Genomic DNA, 18772 nt, shown 5'->3' on the forward strand with positions numbered 1-18772 from the left:
ACGAGGACGGGGTTCGGTTGCTGTGACGACGAGTGAAGGGGGGCGGGGTTTGGTTGCTCTGACGACAGGTGAGGGAGGCGGGGTCGGCCTGTCGTGATGACGAGTGCGGGGGGGCGGGGTTCGGTGGTCACAGCGTCGAATGGAAGGACGGGGTTCCTTCGTTATGGCAACGAATGGACGGGGGGGGGAGGTGAATCGTTGCGCTGGCCAGGGGGCGGGGCTTCCGCGCCGCGGCGGGGAGGCGGCATTTCATTTGCAGAACGGCGGGTGGAAGGGCGGGGCTAGGTTGATGACGGATGGTGAGGGCGGGGCAAGGTTGATGACGGTAGGTAGGGGCGGGGCAAGGTTGATGACGGTAGGGTGAGGCGGGGCTAGGTTGATGACGACGAGTGGGAGGGGCGGGGTCCCGTTGCTAAGAAGGCCGCAGGAAGGCCGGGGTTTCGTTGCTATGACGGCGTGACCAGGCCGTTGGGCTTCTCCTTGCACGGATCCTACACGGGAGAGCTAAGAAAATGGTGAGTTGGAGCTAGCCCCGTACAGAGACACTGTCAGATAGTCCCATTGCGGGAGAAGGACCCAATTCCATTCATTTTTCGCAAAAGCATCTCCTGCACCTATCTGCTATGTTCTATGTTCTTGTTCATCAGTCACTGAAAGTAAGCATGCAGGTACAGCAGGCAGTGAAGAAAGGTAATGGCATGTTGGCCTTCATGACAAGAGGAATTGAGTATAGAAGCAAAGAGGTCCTTCTGCAGTTGTGCAGAGCCCTAGACAGTGAGACCGCACCTGGAGTACTGTGTGCAGTTTTGGTCTCCAAATTTGAGGAAGGACATTCTTGCTATTGAGGGTATTTATTCACAAAATGCTGGAGTAACTCAGCCGGTTCTTACACTTGCTATGGAGGGAGTGTACCAGGTTAATTCCCGGAATGGCGGGACTGTCGTATGTTGAAAGACTGGGCTTGTATACACTGGAATTTAGAAAGATGAGAGGGGATCTTATTGAAACGTATAAGATTATTAAGGGGTTGGACACGCTAGTGGCAGGAAAAATATTCCCAATGTTGGGGGAGTCCAGAACCAGGGGCCACAGTTTAAGAATAAGGGGTTGGCCATTTAGAACGGAGATGAGGAAAAACGTTTTCACTCAAAGAGTTGTAAATCTGTGGAATTCTCTGCCTCAGAAGGCAGTGGAGGCCAATTCTCTGGTTGCTTTCAAGAGAGAGTTGGATAGAGCTCTTAATGATAGCGGAGACAGGGGGTATGGGGAGAGGGCAGGAACGGGATACTGATTGTGAATGATCAGCCATGATCACATTAAATGGTGGTGTTGGCTCGAAGGGCCGAATGGCCTACTCCTGCATCTATTGTCTATTGTCTAGTCTATGTGATAAAGCCCGCAGTTGAGCAGAGTGCTGGGGAACTGGAGTGAGGGGATTCTTTAGTTTTAGGTTTATTATTGTTGCATTTACCAAGGTACAGCGAAAAGCTTTGTTTTGCATTGCAAACTAAACAGTTCAGATATAAATACAAACATAAATGCAATCCGTTCAAACTCAAGTGCAATACATAGAGGAAAGGGGAAGATACAGAGTGCAGAATGTTGTTCTCAGCATTGTGGTGCATCTGTTCCAGAGACAAGTAGTGTAGGAAAATAACTGCAGATGCTGGTACAAATCAAAGGTATTTATTCACAAAATGCTGGAGTATCTCAGTAACTTGGAATGGCAGGCAGTGACCAGTGGGGTACCGCAAGGTTCGGTGCTGGGACCCCAGCTATTTACAATATACATTAATGACTTAGACGAAGGGATTAAAAGTACCATTAGCAAATTTGCAGATGATACTAAGCTGGGGGGTAGTGTGAATTGTGAGGGAGATGCAATAAGGCTGCAGGGTGACTTGGACAGGTTGTGTGAGTGGGCGGATACATGGCAGATGCAGTTTAATGTAGATAAGTGTGAGGTTATTCACTTTGGAAGTAAGAATAGAAAGGCAGATTATTATCTGAATGGTGTCAAGTTAGGAGGAGGGGGAGTTCAACAAGATCTGGGTGTCCTAGTGCATCAGTCAATGAAAGGAAGCATGCAGGTACAGCAGGCAGTGAAGAAAGCCAATGGAATGTTGGCCTTCATAACAAGAGGAGTTGAGTATAGGAGCAAAGAGGTCCTTCTACAGTTGTACCGGGCCCTGGTGAGACCGCACCTGGAGTACTGTGTGCAGTTTTGGTCTCCAAATTTGAGGAAGGATATTCTTGCTATGGAGGGCGTGCAGCGTAGGTTCACTAGGTTAATTCCCGGAATGGCGGGACTGTCGTATGTTGAAAGGCTGGAGCGATTGGGCTTGTATACACTGGAATTTAGAAGGATGAGGGGGGATCTTATTGAAACATATAAGATAATTAGGGGATTGGACACATTAGAGGCAGGAAACATGTTCCCAATGTTGGGGGAGTCCAGAACAAGGGGCCACAGTTTAAGAATAAGGGGTAGGCCATTTAGAACGGAGATGAGGAAGAACTTTTTCAGTCAGAGAGTGGTGAAGGTGTGGAATTCTCTGCCTCAGAAGGCAGTGGAGGCCAGTTCGTTGGATGCTTTCAAGAGAGAGCTGGATAGAGCTCTTAAGGATAGCGGAGTGAGGGGGTATGGGGAGAAGGCAGGAACGGGGTACTGATTGAGAGTGATCAGCCATGATCGCATTGAATGGCGGTGCTGGCTCGAAGAGCTGAATGGCCTACTCCTGCACCTATTGTCTATTGTCTATTGTCAGGCAGCATCTCAGGAGAGAAGGAATGGGTGACGTTTCGGGTCGAGACCCTCCTTCAGACTGAAAAAGGGTCTCGACCCGAAACGTCACCCATTCCTTCTCTCGTGAGATGCTGCCTGACCTGCTGAGTTCCAGAGACAAAGCCTAATGTCCACAATGGGGAAGAGGTGGATTCCCCAGTCCCCTAGCTTATGGAAGGGTGATTCAGAAGTCTTGTGGTGCGCGCTTTCAAGCTTCTGTACCTTCTGTCATGCGGGAACAGGGAGAAGGAGGAATGAGCAGGATCTCGGTGGGATTTTGATGCCAGTGAGTGGGATCTGATATGGGAAATGTGGGAGTGAAGTGCGGCTGTGAGATTAAGCCAATGAGAGGGATCAAGGTGAATATGGAAATATCGTATGCAAGGAACCTGGTGATCAGTTTTAAAGTTATACACTTAGATAGTTGTTTCTGGTACCAGATCACTAGAAAGCCCATGGTAACTCAGCAAGGTAAATTTTCACAAATATTTTGGTTTAAAAAGCTGACGAATTAAAGATTTCTTATAACTTTGAGCAATATTTGAGTTCTGAACAGTGAACACTTCAGTTCGAAGACCTTTCATCTCCTTCTACAGATGCTGCCTGACCTGCTGAGTTTTTCAAGCATTTTCTGTTTTTAATTAAGATTTCCAGCAAATAATTTCCTTTTTTAATTTCAGGTGAAATATTATCCTAGTTCAAACTATGAATCTCCGTAGAAATTTGATCAACTAGAATTGTTTTCCTGGGACAAAGGAGACTGAAGATTGGCCTTGTAGATTAATATAAAATTTTGAAGGGCATAGACAGTCAGTTTTCTCAAGGTAGGAGAGTCTAAAAATTAGAGGGCAAAAGTTTAAGCTGAATGGAGAATTTACTAGGTTAATTCCCGGAATGGCGGGACTGTCATATGTTGAAAGACTGGAGCGACTAGGCTTGTATACACTGGAATTTAGAAGGATGAGAGGGGATCTTATCGAAACGTATAAGATTATTAAGGGGTTGGACACGTTAGAGGCAGGAAACATGTTCCCAATGTTGGGGGAGTCCAGAACAAGGGGCCACAGTTTAAGAATAAGGGGTAGGCCATTTAGAACTGAGATGAGGAAAAACTTTTTCAGTCAGAGAGTTGTGAATTTGTGGAATTCTCTGCCTCAGAAGGCAGTGGAGGCCAATTCTCTGAATGCATTCCAGAGAGAGCTAGATAGAGCTCTTAAGGATAGCGGAGTCAGGGGGTATGGGGAGAAGGCAGGAACGGGGTACTGATTGAGAATGATCAGTCGTGATCACATTGAATGGCGGTGCTGGCTTGAATGGCCTCCTCCTGCACCTATTGTCTATTGTCTATTAAAGGTGATCTGATGGACAAACATTTTTCACAGAGGGTTGGTATATTGAACAAGCAGCCAGAGAACGTGCTTGAGACAATACAATTACAATTAAAAAAACATTTGGATTGTTATATAGATAGAAAAGATTTAGAAGGATGTTGGCAAATGGCATTAGCATCTTGGTCAGTACAATAAGGGTCTGTTTCCGTGCTTCAGAACACAATGAATCTTATCTGTTTTAATCTATGACATGATTTCAGTTATAGAGTTGAACTTAAGTGATTAAAAATGAGAAATTGGAGGGCTGACATTGAGTGTAAAATCCTCCAAAAGGTTAATCTATTTTTTTTCTCTGTTTATCCAGATGCTCTCACGAGCAAAACCTGCTGTCACCGGAGAGACGCTGCAGATGGATAAAAAGAAGAAAAAAGGGAAAAAGATTCCAAAGCTTGAGGAGTATCTTACAGGCAGAGACTATTCTGGGGCTCTAACTTTACTGGAGGTAAATCTACATCAGATAATTTGTGCAGCCAAGATAGACACAAAATGCTGGAGTAACTCAGCGGGTCAGGCAGCATCTCAGGAGAGAAGGAATGGGTGACGTTTCGGGTCTCGACCCGAAACGTCACCCATTCCTTCTCTCCTGAAATGCTGCCTGACCCGCTGAGTTACTCCAGCATTTTGTGTCTACCTTCAATTTGAACTAGCATCTGCAGTTATTTTCCTACACATATGTGCAGCCAATACATATATACATGTATACTTGGGGAATAAGCTCTTGGGGAATAAGCAAATCAGAGTGTGATTCTTTTGTGTGAAGCTGATCGGCTTTCTTCCTTTAATCTTGTAATTTTATACCATGATAAAATCATGATAAATTGATTCAGTTTAGAGTGTCAAGCATGAAAACAACATGGATCAATTTGGAGCCATTGAGTGTAACTATTACCTCAATATTGAGGTATGTTAGCCTGGGACAAAATGCTAACAATGGTTTGTGTAGCCTGCCAATGGATTTAGTGGTATCCCTCTCGTGCTTTGAGATGCCCGTTTATGGTTGTGCTTGGCAGGAGCACACATAAGGGCAGAGATCATCGTAGCACGGCAGACAATAAGCCTGTTGTGTTTGATAAATCACCGGATAGGCAATAAACAATAGGTGCAGGAGGAGGCCATTCGGCCCTTCGAGCCAGCACCGCCATTCAATGTGATCATGGCTGATCATTCTCAATCAGTACCCCGTTCCTGCCTTCCCCCATACCGCCTGACTCCGCTATCCTTAAGAGCTCTATCAAGCTCTCTCTTGAATGCATTCAGAGAATTGGCTTCCACTGCCTTCTGAGGCAGAGAATTCCACAGATTCACAACTCTCTGACTGAAAAAGTTTTTCCTCATCTCAGTTCTAAATGGCCTACCCCTTATTCTTAAACTGTGGCCCCTTGTTCTGGACTCCCCCAACATTGGGAACATGTTTCCTGCCTCTAACGTGTCCAGCCCCTTAATAATCTTATACGTTTCGATAAGATCTCCTCTCATCCTTCTAAATTCCAGTGTAGACAACAGAGTTTGATTCACTAGATATTTTATTACACTACCAAATAAGGCACATACAAATAAGAGCATTTGACTGCACATACACTCACGGATCCCGGTAAGGGGGGCAGTGCTGCCGGAGCTCACCGGAGCACCGCTCCGGCACCTCTGTTAAAAAAAAAAAAGCCAAATTAAACCGGGGAATTTTAACTAGCGGGGGAATTTGACAGCAGCCACTCCGGCACCAGTGACAGCTCCGGCACCTAAAAAATTAGCACTGCAACGCCGATCCCCGTATATCCCCGCACGCACTCGCCAACCCCGGGTATGCTGCAGCGCACGTCGCAGGTTGTTCCTGTTCTTGATCACCTGGCACCGTTCACGACACGGTCCAAGGCAGGGGCTCTCTCCCCAGATGGGCGCCCGACACCATCCTTTATGGCGTTTCTTATCTGAGCAGGCCGTGCCACTGCCCCCTCCCGTGCCAATCATAAGCCCTCCCTCGTCTGCAACTTTTCTGCACTACTAGCAGCACGGGGTGCAGGTGGTCTACCCAACGATTGCTGTTGTGTTTTGCTCACCAACGCTATGTTTTCCCATTGAATGGCCTGAGAAAAGCTACGCTCCCAGGCATCGCCACAGGTGCAAGGTTGTCTCTGGGAGACAGTGCGTTCAAATCTTGTTTTTCGAAGGGTATGGATTGCAGTGTTGCTAATTTGGCTGATGACTCCATTTTAGCAGAAATGGTCTGATTTTTTTTACAATACAAAGCTTATGCTGGGTTTGAGCTCTTGAGCTTTGATCACATTTTTCCACGAGTGGCCAAAGACTGTGCCGGCACACTGAAGGCAAGGCTTTTTCCTTGATTATTTCTGGCTTCATTGAGAGGTACCTTCTGAGAGATGGGAAGTGGTCCCCATTTTCCTGAGTCTTCTCGTGTACGAATTATTGTGGATACATATCGTACATAGTAAGAAATGGCTGTGTTTTTATAAAAGTAAGTTTAAAGGAAAATGTATTAACTTCAAGGTATTCATGAAGCAAGGACATCATTTGAAGCAGAACCTCTGTTGTAATGTTGGAAATGCGTCAATTATCTCGTTAACAGAACTCCACACACAGCAATTTGACAACTACCAGATAATTTGCTTTTAGTAATGCTGATTGAGAGTTAAATGGTGGCCAAGAGACAAGATTTCTCTTCCAAAATAGTAAAACAGATTTTGATTTTACTTTCATCTGAGAGAGAAAATTGCGTTCATTTCAAACCCTCTGCCAAAAGACAGCATCTCTTGTACTTCAGAACTCTCGTAATATGAGATTATTAAGATATCAGCATAGATATTCGAGATGGACACAGAGGCAAGACTGCAAATAATTTGCTCATGGCTGATGCAAAAAGTTAAACAGGTCAAACATGATCTTAAAACATAGCAGAAGTGCATTGAAGGATAGTACAGCCAATTCTTGTTCCTATTTTGTCTATGATAAATTTGTGTGAATTACAGAATGGTTTCATAATGTAAAGAGGCTATTCAGCCCATCATGTCCATGTCAGCTCTGAGACCAATCCAGGTCATGTCATTCTCTCGCCTCTCCTCCTTGGTATCCCCTACAAGCTAACCTTTATTCAATAACCTATGATGCTACACCATCCAGTAGTTCCCCTTTATCTACAGCACATTTCATCTTCAAACAACAATAAACTGGTGAAACATAATTTCCCTATCGCAAAACCATGTTGTCTTTGACTGATTATGTTGACTGTTTCTAAGTGGCCTGCTATAACATCTTTACTAATAGCTTCTAACATTTACCCGGCGGAGGATTTAATGCAAACTGGTTTGCAGTTTCCTGCTTTGCTTCTGCTTCCCTTATTGATTAAAGAAGTTATGTTTTCTATTTTCCAAACTAATGAAACCTTCCCCAAATTTAGGGACATTTAGAATTCTCTTACTAGGCGCTGCTTTTTAACAGCTTTTAACAAAATCTATCAGATTTGTGGATTTAGCAGCCCAAAGATCAGTACTGCTTTCCTGGAGATTGAAAGGTTCTCGTGTTCCTCCCGCCATTTCGATTCCAGTGCTTGCTTAAAGGTACCACCACAGTGTACAGACATAATGAGGAAGAGTCTCAGCCCAAAGCGCCACCCATTCCTTCTCTCCAGAGATGCTGCCTGTCCTGCTGAGTTACTCCAGCATTTTGTGTCTAGCTTCAATGCAAAAGATGTGCTGCATTTGGAATCCATAAGTGTTTAAACTGAGTTTGTCTTTCAAAAACTGTCTTTTGTCTATCCTAGTTTAAGCGGCATGTGGGCGAGAAGGAAGATGACATTGATTTGTGGATGGGATACTGTGCATTCCACCTTGGAGATTATAGGAGGGCCATGGAGGTAAGGTGAAGCCTTTGAATGAAAACACATTTTCACAGCATCCCACAAAATCAGAAAGAGGGTGCTCGAAACTCTTCTGTCCACCAGTTCTGCCCACATACTGTCTGTGATAGTCAACTTTTGTGTGTTTAGAAAAACCTGGGCTCCCACCTCTAAGCAGTTTAATGACCTCTTGAATTTTCTCCTCAAGGTTCGTTTTAACATTGCCTAATGGAAGTTATCGACTAGTGGTATCATGCCAGTATTTAGTCGAAGATAGAGTTTACCACATTGAGCTACATTCCTTTGCAACCCAAGTCTGCAATTATGGAATTCCTATTTCCAGAAACTAGGTGTATGGAATATTAAACTACATTTGGGTTAGTTAACTAAATCTGGACTTAAAATAAACTTCCTTTGAGATGATAACCAGTGCAAGAACGTAATCATGGACCAACTAAATATTGTAGATGCATATTGTTTCCTTCCATGCTGAAGTTCTATTTTTTATGTTCTTATGTTCTGACACGAGAAAACCTGATTAATGTGGTACTGGAAAGAAAGCTTTATTGAAGTGATTTAAAAATCATATAATATGGTCAAATGTATTTATGATTTGTTGTATTATCTTGTGTGGGCATTCTGCCCCAGCTACAGTACATTTGATTTATGATCTTTCTCTATTTGCTTACTTTAGGAATATGATGCTCTGACAAAGAATGAAGACATTCACCCTGATGTTTGGGTGAATCTGGCATGTACTTTCTTTTACTTGGGAATGTACAAGGAAGCAGAGGAAGCTGCAATAAAAGGTGCATCAGAGTAATATGTAAGACTTATTCTCCAAGCTGCGAGCCTGTTATTTTGATCATAATGCCCTTACTATACAGTAAATTCCTTCTGTTGGAAGTGGTCTTTTTTATTGTTCTTGTTTTCTATGGACAACTCTTTAAGTATTTATTTTTCTAATTCAGTGTTATCTCACACTTTTTAGTTGCATCCTTTTCTTTTAATTCTCTCTATCTCACTGTGTGGCATGTCACATTCTTCCTGTTTGGTGTCTTATCAAATCATATCATATATATACAGCCGGAAACAGGCCTTTTCGGCCCTCCAAGTCCGTGCCGCCCAGTGATCCCCGTACATTAACACTATCCTATACCCACTAGGGACAATTTTTACATTTACCCAGCCAATTAACCTACATACCTGTACGTCTTTGGTGTGGATATTTTGGATATTTTAAGCATGGTAGTTTAGCTCACTGGACAAGTTTCTCGTCTTTGAAATGGACCCAAGCCTAGTTGAATGTTCAGTTCCGAGGGAGGTGCTGCCTTGTCAGAAGTGGTATACACAGTGTGAGGTGTTAGGCAGCTCATTCTGGTGAATGTAATACATCTCTTGAAGAGTAGTGCGGGAACTCATCATCCTTCAACCAAGAGTACTAAAACGGCCATGTTTGGAATTTTGTAGTGCACAAAACATGTACTTAACTGCAGTGATTACTTTGAGCAGACAAAATTACAAGGACATGTAACAGAGGTGTTCTTTTGAGGGATTTTGATAAAATGGACCGAGAGAAGCTATTTCCACTGGCAGATGAATGGGTAACTGGATGACATAAATTTAAGGTAACTGGAAAAAAAGCTTAGGGATAAACAAGAACAAAATAGGTTGCTGTGATCTGATATGCTGTGCCTGAGAGGAGATTCAGTAATAACTTTGATAAGGGCTTTGTCCCTTAAATGGTAAAATATAGGCTTGTGTGTAAGGAGTGAAGAGTGAAGAGGAGTTTGATAGCCTTCATGGAGACAGCACAGGTATATTGGGCCCAATGGACTTGCTTTGCGCGATGTGACATTGATTCTATTCTAGACTGTCTTTTTGTGATTGTAATGTACATTTTTCGTGTGGACCATGTTCCATCATGGGCAATTCTGCGCAATAGGATTTAGAAGTGAAGAAAATAAAACTGCAAAGGAAGGAAACTCAAACCTATTCATTCTCTCCTTCAGCTCCTAAGAGTCGACTGCAGAATCGCCTGTTGTTTCATCTGGCTCACAAGGTAAACGTAGATTGATTAAAGTGTGCTGATTCCGGATTGTTCTGTACGTATCAGTCAGCCTACTTTCTCTGCCTTTCTGTTTCCAGCGTGTTTCTGTTTTTATTTTGAACAGACAATTTTTCTACTGTCTCCCTCTCTTATATTTCTTTCTGTATTAATTCATCAGACTTCCTCTGAGTGTCTTCCTGAATTCGCCTCTTGGTTTTGCTATTGCACATTTGTCTCTTTTTTACCATAATGTCATTTGCTCCTATTTATTATTATTTTTCACTGATTTACTCATTCCCCGTGCTTCAGTTTAACTCAATTTCTTTTATTGACGACTTGAATTCCTTGATCTAGACTTTCCTTTGCACAACCCCAAATAAAATTGTTGTACCTTCTGAAATGTTGTGTCAACCATGCAATTTAAGATAATGATCTTTATGGCATTTGCCCCAAAACATGAGAGTAAAACACAATACTGTTTTAACTCTATTCATCTGGACTCTTGTACTTTGTTCCAGTTCAGTGATGAGAAGAGATTGATGAACTACCACCAGAATCTGCAGGACATCACTGAGGATCAGCTCAGTTTGGCTTCAATCCACTATATGCGCTCCCACTACCAGGAGGCCATTGATATCTACAAGCGTATCCTGCTCGATAACCGGTAACTCCCAAGTTGACAAGTTGTCGTTATGTGAGAGTGCGTCACTTGGGATAGTTGGGGAAAAATTTAGAAAATTAGTACCGGTGTCAGGGGTTTTGGGGCAAAGACAGGAGAATGGGGTTAGGAGGGAGAGGCAGATCAACCATGATTGAATGGCGGAGTAGACTTGATGGGCCGAATGGCCTGACACGGTTCCTATCACTTATGACATTGTGATTATCTGGATCAATACCTTGCCTTAGATATTAAATATGGTGCCTGTGCGACCCCATTAGCATGTAAGAAGCTTTCAATTGACCACAAGACTCATTGTTGGAGTGATAGGTAGACTTCAGCTGGACATGAACATTGCTTGGTACCTTTAAGGCACAAATATTACTTGCCATTTATCATAAACTGAATGTTGTCCAGCTCTTGTTAAGGAGTTGCGAATGAAAGTGAGCAAGTGATGACAATCACCATCAAAAGTGAAACCATTCTTCCATGTGCTAGTTTTGGTTCCAGCTCTTACACTTTTCCCTTTCATTCTGTAGCGGCCAGCTTCTCGTCTATCAATTAGCTCCCAAGCTGCCACTTGCATAGATCGGGTGAAACGATAAGCTTATAACTCGAGCTAATCAAAAACAGAGACCTTCTCGACATTTGAATAGTTAGTCATCTTTATTTGAAGGCGCAATAAACATATTGGCATATCTCTGGTCATCGACTGGTTATTGATTTGCTAGGTAAAATTCCATATCTTACCACAGTCTATGCGATCGATACGAACTGCCAGATATAACTTCGGCAGAAATCTGTATTAATCTTCATGTCAATAAGATGTACAACCGATTACATCTTGGCTAATGAATCTTTTGGCAGAGCCTTTGGCTGAACCTCTGTCAGCACCTTCTTGGCTCACACACGCACCCAACTGCCTGCACTCTAGCTCCGCCCAACCCCTACGTAAGCATTGCATTAACTCTATAGTGTCCAAACTACAGCAGGATACAAGGTAATAATATTAATATGCAAAAATACCTAATAAACGCATAATAGCTCCTACACATTCTCATATACTTTTATAAAAGTTGCTTGCCTTTGAAGGCTTCAGCCTATTTGACAGTTGCCCTTTCTCGATCGCCTCGTGGCGCCACGGGAGAAGAATGAGGAGGAGATAAGACTTTGCCTTCCATCACAGTGAGGGTATGCCTAGAGCAATCACTGTGATGGCTGTTTTGTGTAAAAAATTGTATCTGTGTGTCTTGTGTTCTTTAATGTCTACTGCCGGACCCTGACGTGAGAGGACGCTGGCGTTGATTATTCGCCGCTTTTCCGTCAGGATAGTTTGTCTGTTTGTCTGTTTGTTTCTATGTTAATTGTATTTGTAAAGCGCTTTGTGCATGTGTTAAGGCGCTATATAAAATAAATATATTATTATTATTATTATTATTATTATTATTATAATGAATAAAGTGTGCATGTCAACAAAATGCATTGTGGAAACTCATCAAGCTCAACCAATCTTACCTTGATCTTAAAATTAACCATATTGTCCTTGATTGGACTTAGGCCATATTGAAATCTGAAGTTGAGTGGTCCAGGCAGAATCTAAATTTAGCATCATGAACAGATTATTAGTGAGTTAATGTCGCTTGGTAGCATTGTAGGCGACACCTTCTAACACGTTGTTCCTGGTAAGAAAAACAATCCAACAGCACAGAAACAGGTCCTTTGGTTCACTGCTTGTATGAGTGCCATTAAATACCTACGATACTAATCCCGTTATCCAGCACTTGGCCTGTATCTTATTTGGTATGGCACCTTCATGGCTATATTTATATCTTACTATTTATAAGCACAATCATACTTGAGACAAGTGTAGGAATAGTAGATTACACTGAGACAGTACCCAAGAGTTGCCACATATCTGGCATTATTTTGTATGATTCAAGTCCAAAGTTGTTGAAAATGTTGAATCCTAACCTGGCCATAAACAGCCCATTGTCCTAGCGGCGGCCCAAGGTTGGAGTTGCAGAGGTCGGCCTGGCCAGGTGATGTTGTCGATGTCCTCTGCCTTGCCTGATCCACTTGAGCCCCAGGCTCCTGCAGGACCTCCAGCGACCCACTCCACTGACACCTCAATCCCCACAGTGGCCCGTAAACACTTCTTCCCTTGCGTCACACGGCCACCGCTCAGTCTCTGTGGCCCAGATAGCCTGCACAGCCGATCTTGGAACACGCAGAGCGCCTCCGATGGTGCGGGATTTAAGACACCCGATCACTTACTGCCACTATACTTTTCCTGTGTTCACCACCTTGAATCTTGTGTCTTGAATCTGGACTGTGTCCACCGGATCAGCCAAAATAAGACATTAAAAAAAGTGTGCATTTACTCTGATTACCTATTGCTTTACAGTTTTAATTTCATTTCAACTTCCATATATTCTTTTTAAGTTTGCCAATTTTACCCTTTGTGTTTTGCTAGGGAATTTATGGCCTTGAATGTGTATGTGGCACTGTGCTACTACAAGCTGGATTACTATGATGTTTCCCAGGAAGTTCTGGCAGTTTATCTGCAACAATATCCCAACAGCACCATTGCGTTGAACCTGAAAGCCTGCAACCACTTCCGACTCTACAATGGAAAGGCAGCAGAGGTAACATCCTGAACTAAGGAAGAAAGCTAATACAGCTCCACCATCGATTTGCCGGCAATGGTATTCCACCATCTCCTTTAATCCGGCCAAAATTCCGAGAGCGCACTTGAAATCCCCTCCGAGTTCCACCCCGAAAATGTGAAGGGCGGGTGAAGCAGCCGATCTCGATCTCATCGGGAATTCCAGGGCTGATCGGCGGGTTGAATTTACCTCCTGCGGACGGGGCTCTGGAACGGCAGATCCGTTTCCAGAGCCGACCTCCGAGGCCGACTTTGCGGCTGGTATCTCGGCCCCCCCCCCCCCCCCCCGGAGTCTGTTCACCTCTGTTGGTCCGGCAAAATGGATAATCTAGCAAAGCTCTGGAACTAAGGGTGCTGGATGCTAGGGTGCAAAAAGCATTGATCTAAAAGTAGGTGCCGCCGCCATTCTCCTTGCCTGAGGATTCCATATGGCCTGTTCAACAAATGGAGAAACCTTCGGGTTGGATGGCTGAGTCGAGTGAGACATGTTTCAGTGAAGCAAAGAAACATAGCAGTCTCTGATCTCCCTTTGAACCAGCAGCTTTATTCTAAGCTCTTCAAACTTGTCCTCGAGTGATTGAATGTTAGCTAGGTCTTTCTATGGCCCGGCACCAGTTAGGTACCAAACAAGGGTGTTTTAAATAATAGCTGTTTTTCATTGTATTAACGATTACGGCTCTAAGAACTTCTTAACTAAGGAAAACAATGGTTTTATTTGCATATGTTTCTTCCCCCAGGCAGAACTGAAAAATCTAATGGACATTGGATCTCCTGTGTTTGATTTTGCGAAAGAGCTCATAAAGCACAACCTGGTATGTACTAAATGTCTCTGTTTGGCAGGCCTGTGAATGATTTTTGATATTTGTTTTGGAGATTAGGTCTAAGACAATATTTGTTGTCATGAAAGCATTTAAAATCAACAGTACGGTGAAAATCGATTTCATGTACGCCAGCAAGGTCTTATGAACATTTAGTTTTCACCAAAGATACTAGAGGAACAAGATAGACCACTCGACCCTAAAAACCGTAGTACGTCATGATGCCATTTTAGTAGGCAGAAACTCGCAGAAACATTTAAAAAGAAAAATAACAATTGATGGATGAGATATATTCTGCATTTTAATGGTATCATCACACAAACTGTTCCCCAAAAAACTGATTACATTGCAAATGGCGGGTTTTGCCTACTAAAATGGTTTCTTTGCGTACTACACTTCAGTATACGCGATTTCAACGGAGTGGTCCATCTTGTTCCTCTAGTATTTTTGGTTTTCACAGCTTTCTGAGCCATGTTGTTTTGCGGGCACCAAATTTATTAAGCAAAAAACAAACTTAGCAGGTTGAGTAGCTCCTGTGGGACAGAATGGGATTGTCAACATTTCGGGTTGAGACCCTGCCTTGGATATTGCTCAACCCACTGAGTTCCTTCCATTCACAGTTTATTTCTGGCTCTAGATTCCAGCATCTGCACTCTCTTCTATCACCAAATATATTGAATTAATTTTCATAATTTACCATAGTAGAATTTAAACTTGGGGTTTCTGTTTCAATAGTGCCAAGTATAAGGCAGTACAGAAAGGCAAGAGTGTATAAGTATCATAACTACTAAATACTGCACATGTAGTAATATAGATAAAAGGTTCTTCTAGCAAGAACCAAGGATTTTTTAATTGTACGATTCACATAATTATAACCTACTTACAATATTATACCAAAAGCAAAAATTGCTGAAAGTAAAAAACAAATATGTTGGAAGTACTAGCATTCTTTTTTCAAACCATAAATGCTGCCTGTCTATTTCTGTTTTCATTTCAAACACATTGGAGGATGGATGTGGTTATCCTTGGAAATAATGGGGTGAAAACCATTTATTGATGCTCATAATATGTTATCAAACAGAAGCAACTATCATTGACAATAATTAAACGTACATTCTGACTGAGATCAAGGAATTAAACATGTTCAGACTTAGGCCTGGTTTTCAAGGTTGGTTAAGCCTCTTCAAACTTTCGGTTGGCTGATCTAGAAACCACTGTTTTACATCTTTGTCTCGTGGTCTTGTACGACATTGAAACAGGCTATTTGTGTATAGACTTACCCTAAAGGATCAACAACTCCCCCACTTATTTCCCTGCAACTTGTTCCCTCTCCTATGTTCATCAACTCCACCCCACCCCCATCCTGCCCCAGACCGATTCTCCTGCCACCCATCCGCGCAAGGGGTGATTTAACAGTTGTCAACTAACCTGCAAACCAGTACACCATTAAGATGTAGGAGGAAACTGGAGTACTCCAGGGAAACCCAGGTAGTCACAGGGTTTCACAGAACATGCAAGCTTTACATTAGCAGCACCAGAGGTCAAGATCAAACCCGGGCCTCTGGAATTATGAGGCAGCAACGCTACATGTTGAGCCACTTGATCCTTTCAACTGAATTATTCAGCTGAGGAGTTTTACAGAGAGAGCAACAAAAGCCACTTGTATGCAACATTTTCTCTTGTCCGCAATTTTGTACAGCTGTATCCTTGAAGGAGTTACTATCCAGTTAATCCCACAAGACTGTCAACTCGTACAAATCAAAATCTCAACTTCTTGTCAAACCTTTTCCTGGATGATTATTTAATGCCATAAAATTGTCCTCTATCTTGTGTTTCTCTGCAAAGTTAAACAACATGTCACTGGCAGTGTCCTTGCATTTGAATTGGAAATTCCCATGCCTGAAATCTAGAAACTTGGACTACTAGAATCTTGGCTGACTTTCTGGAGCCATTTGAGGGGGGAGCTGCATGATCGGATGTGGCCTCTTTCCAATTAGACATTTGACACAGGCCTCTGCCCTCTTCAATGAACTTAAAAAAATTCAAAAGTTCAGTGGAGTTAACTGCTGGTGTCCTGGCCAATATTCATCCTCCATAAGAGAAATTGGTCATTTTCACATTTCTGTTACGAAAGCAAAAAAATATTTAAAATTCCAAACAGGACAGGCAGCATCTGTGGACAGAGTAACAGGTAATGTTTCCAATAAAGGACCTCGCATCAGAACTGGGAAAAGATAGAAATTAAGATGCTGCCTGATCTGCCGAGTATTTGCACCAGATTTGTTTCAGATTTCCAACATTGGCTTTTCTTTTTCTTAATCACATTTTTGAAAGTTTTTTGTGCACAGATTACCGGCTAACTTTCCCTACATTACAATAGTAATGTCCTCTCCATTTAGAACTGAGATGAGGAAAAACTTTTTCAGTCAGAGAGTTGTGAATCTGTGGAATTCTCTGCCTCAGAAGGCAGTGGAGGCCAATTCTCTGAATGCATTCATGAGAGAGCTGGATAGAGCTCTTAAGGATAGCGGAGTCAGGGGGTATGGGGAGAAGGCAGGAACGGGGTACTGATTGAGAATGATCAGCCATGATCACATTGAATGGCGGTGCTGGCTCGAAGGGCCGAATGGCCTCCTCCTGCACCTATTGTCTATAATAGTGAATATACTTCAGAAGTACTTTGTGGGCTGGAATTGAGAATTGCTGAACTGGTACATAACTGGTGAGGTTGGAGAAATACAGCAGCAACAAACAATCTTTCTGCGTTAAAGGCAAACTGTTTGCCTTTAACGCAGAAAGATTGTTTGTTGCTGCTGTATTTCTCCAACCCCACCAGTTATGTACCAGTTCAGCAATTCTCAATTCCTATTGTTCTTCTAATAGAAATTAACTTAAAACCTAAAACTTGTGATAAGGAATATTTAATATGCAAATCGATTGGCTTTTTCCTCGCATTCCCCATTAAGTTAATGCCTTGAAAACATATAAGGCTAATATTTAAACTGATTTTAATTAGCATTGCGTATTTCTCTTGTCACGCACAATGGCATAATTTCTGAACACTTTTTTAAATGTATCCTTCTACTTTGTCATTGGTTACTATTTGGGAGGAAACTTTTTCTGGAGCATCCCCAATTCTTTTGTAGCACCAAGAAGTCATGTATCAGGCAGTCATGAGTTATGCCATTCATCTTATGCTGGTGAGCATAAGAGCTCACTACATTTAGAACTTAAAAATGAGGGAAACCAAATCATTGTGGTCTCAATATTATTCCATGTTGTCCAAAAGCGAACCAAATAACAAAAGATTAGAGGCCAACGATGTGCCTTATTCAGAAACGAGGAATGTGCCTTATTTCTGTTGCAATGGGTGCCTTCTCTCTGATTAGATATCATTACTGTTCCCCTCTCCCCTCTTCAGGTGGTGTTCCGGGGTGGAGACGGTGCCTTGCAAGTGCTCCCGCCACTGATTGATGTCATTCCTGAAGCCAGGCTCAACCTAGTCATTTATTACCTGCGACAAGGTAGGAAATATGTCACAGAACATGGAAAGCAAATGCTCTTGCATTGCAATGTTCTACATTCTTGCCTCATTTTCTTTCCGCCTACTCCCCATCGCCAAACACCACTTGCTTCCACTTCCGCAACATCACCCCTCTCTGCCTTTGCTTTATTCAACCGCTGAACAAAACCCTACTCCTTCTTTGTTACTTCCGCACATGACTGATTCCATTGCTCACTTGGCTGATCTCTGAACTTCCACAACTTCAAATATAATATTGTTTGTGTGCTTCAACGACCATGTCCAAGAAATCCATCAGCTCCTAATTTTCCAGAGCTAAATGATTGGCAGTGTTCATCTTCCATTTACTTTTGTTGTCAAGTGCTCTCTGCTTCCATTCCATCTTATGTTTTGCCTATTTACCTGCAATTGCCACACTTACGCTTACATTCAGATGACTTATTGCAGATGACGTGCAAGAGGCTTATAATCTTATCAAGGACCTGGAGCCAACAACACCACAGGTAGGCAAATGTTGTGACTCTCTGGGTCAGACTGCCACATAAAGATTTGCACAATGGAAATAATAGTATGGCATGTATTAATAGTCAACAAGTGAGTAGTGAGGCTTTTGAGGTGTTTTAATAGGTACTCTCTTTTTACTTATGTATAGGTTTTGCTCTGTTTATGAAACAACTGTTTGAAAAAGAACCACAGCCATTTAGCAGGGAGTTTGATGAAATCTAACCTTCACACTTGACTTCATTTCCATTTCCTTCTGTAACAAAACTACCACAACATTTTAATTTTTACATCCGCTTGGCACCAAACAATACAAATATTGTTCATTTGGACCCAGTAAAATATACTATAGCTGTGATTTTAGATGAATCTTCCCCTTTACTTACTGCAAAACAACTTTGTGTACTGATTTGAATTTGATTGCTGTTGAATCAACTACATTGATTGAAGGCTGCAGCTCAACACAGGAATACCGAAGAAGAGTATAGGCATTTTACTAGAATTATAAAGGTCCCTGGTGAGACCACACCTGAC

The 18772-nt window shown here is 42.5% G+C and overlaps 1 protein-coding gene across 1 annotated transcript in view; it reads left to right on the plus strand.

The window, feature by feature from the left end:
- Window positions 1–383: 383 nt before the first annotated feature.
- Window positions 384–18772, plus strand: part of ift56 (intraflagellar transport 56) — a 45683-nt gene continuing 27294 nt past the window's right edge. The window contains exons 1-10 of the mRNA XM_078430833.1: window positions 384–515; window positions 4481–4618; window positions 7949–8041; window positions 8718–8832; window positions 10036–10085; window positions 10592–10737; window positions 13205–13376; window positions 14134–14208; window positions 17636–17738; window positions 18185–18240. Of these exons, the coding sequence (XP_078286959.1) occupies window positions 513–515; window positions 4481–4618; window positions 7949–8041; window positions 8718–8832; window positions 10036–10085; window positions 10592–10737; window positions 13205–13376; window positions 14134–14208; window positions 17636–17738; window positions 18185–18240 (951 nt within the window). The 5' untranslated portion in view covers window positions 384–512. The remainder of the gene's footprint in view (window positions 516–4480; window positions 4619–7948; window positions 8042–8717; window positions 8833–10035; window positions 10086–10591; window positions 10738–13204; window positions 13377–14133; window positions 14209–17635; window positions 17739–18184; window positions 18241–18772) is intronic.

This window comes from Rhinoraja longicauda, chromosome 40 (genome assembly GCF_053455715.1).
Source record: "Rhinoraja longicauda isolate Sanriku21f chromosome 40, sRhiLon1.1, whole genome shotgun sequence".
NCBI classification, from domain to species: Eukaryota; Metazoa; Chordata; class Chondrichthyes; order Rajiformes; family Arhynchobatidae; genus Rhinoraja; species Rhinoraja longicauda.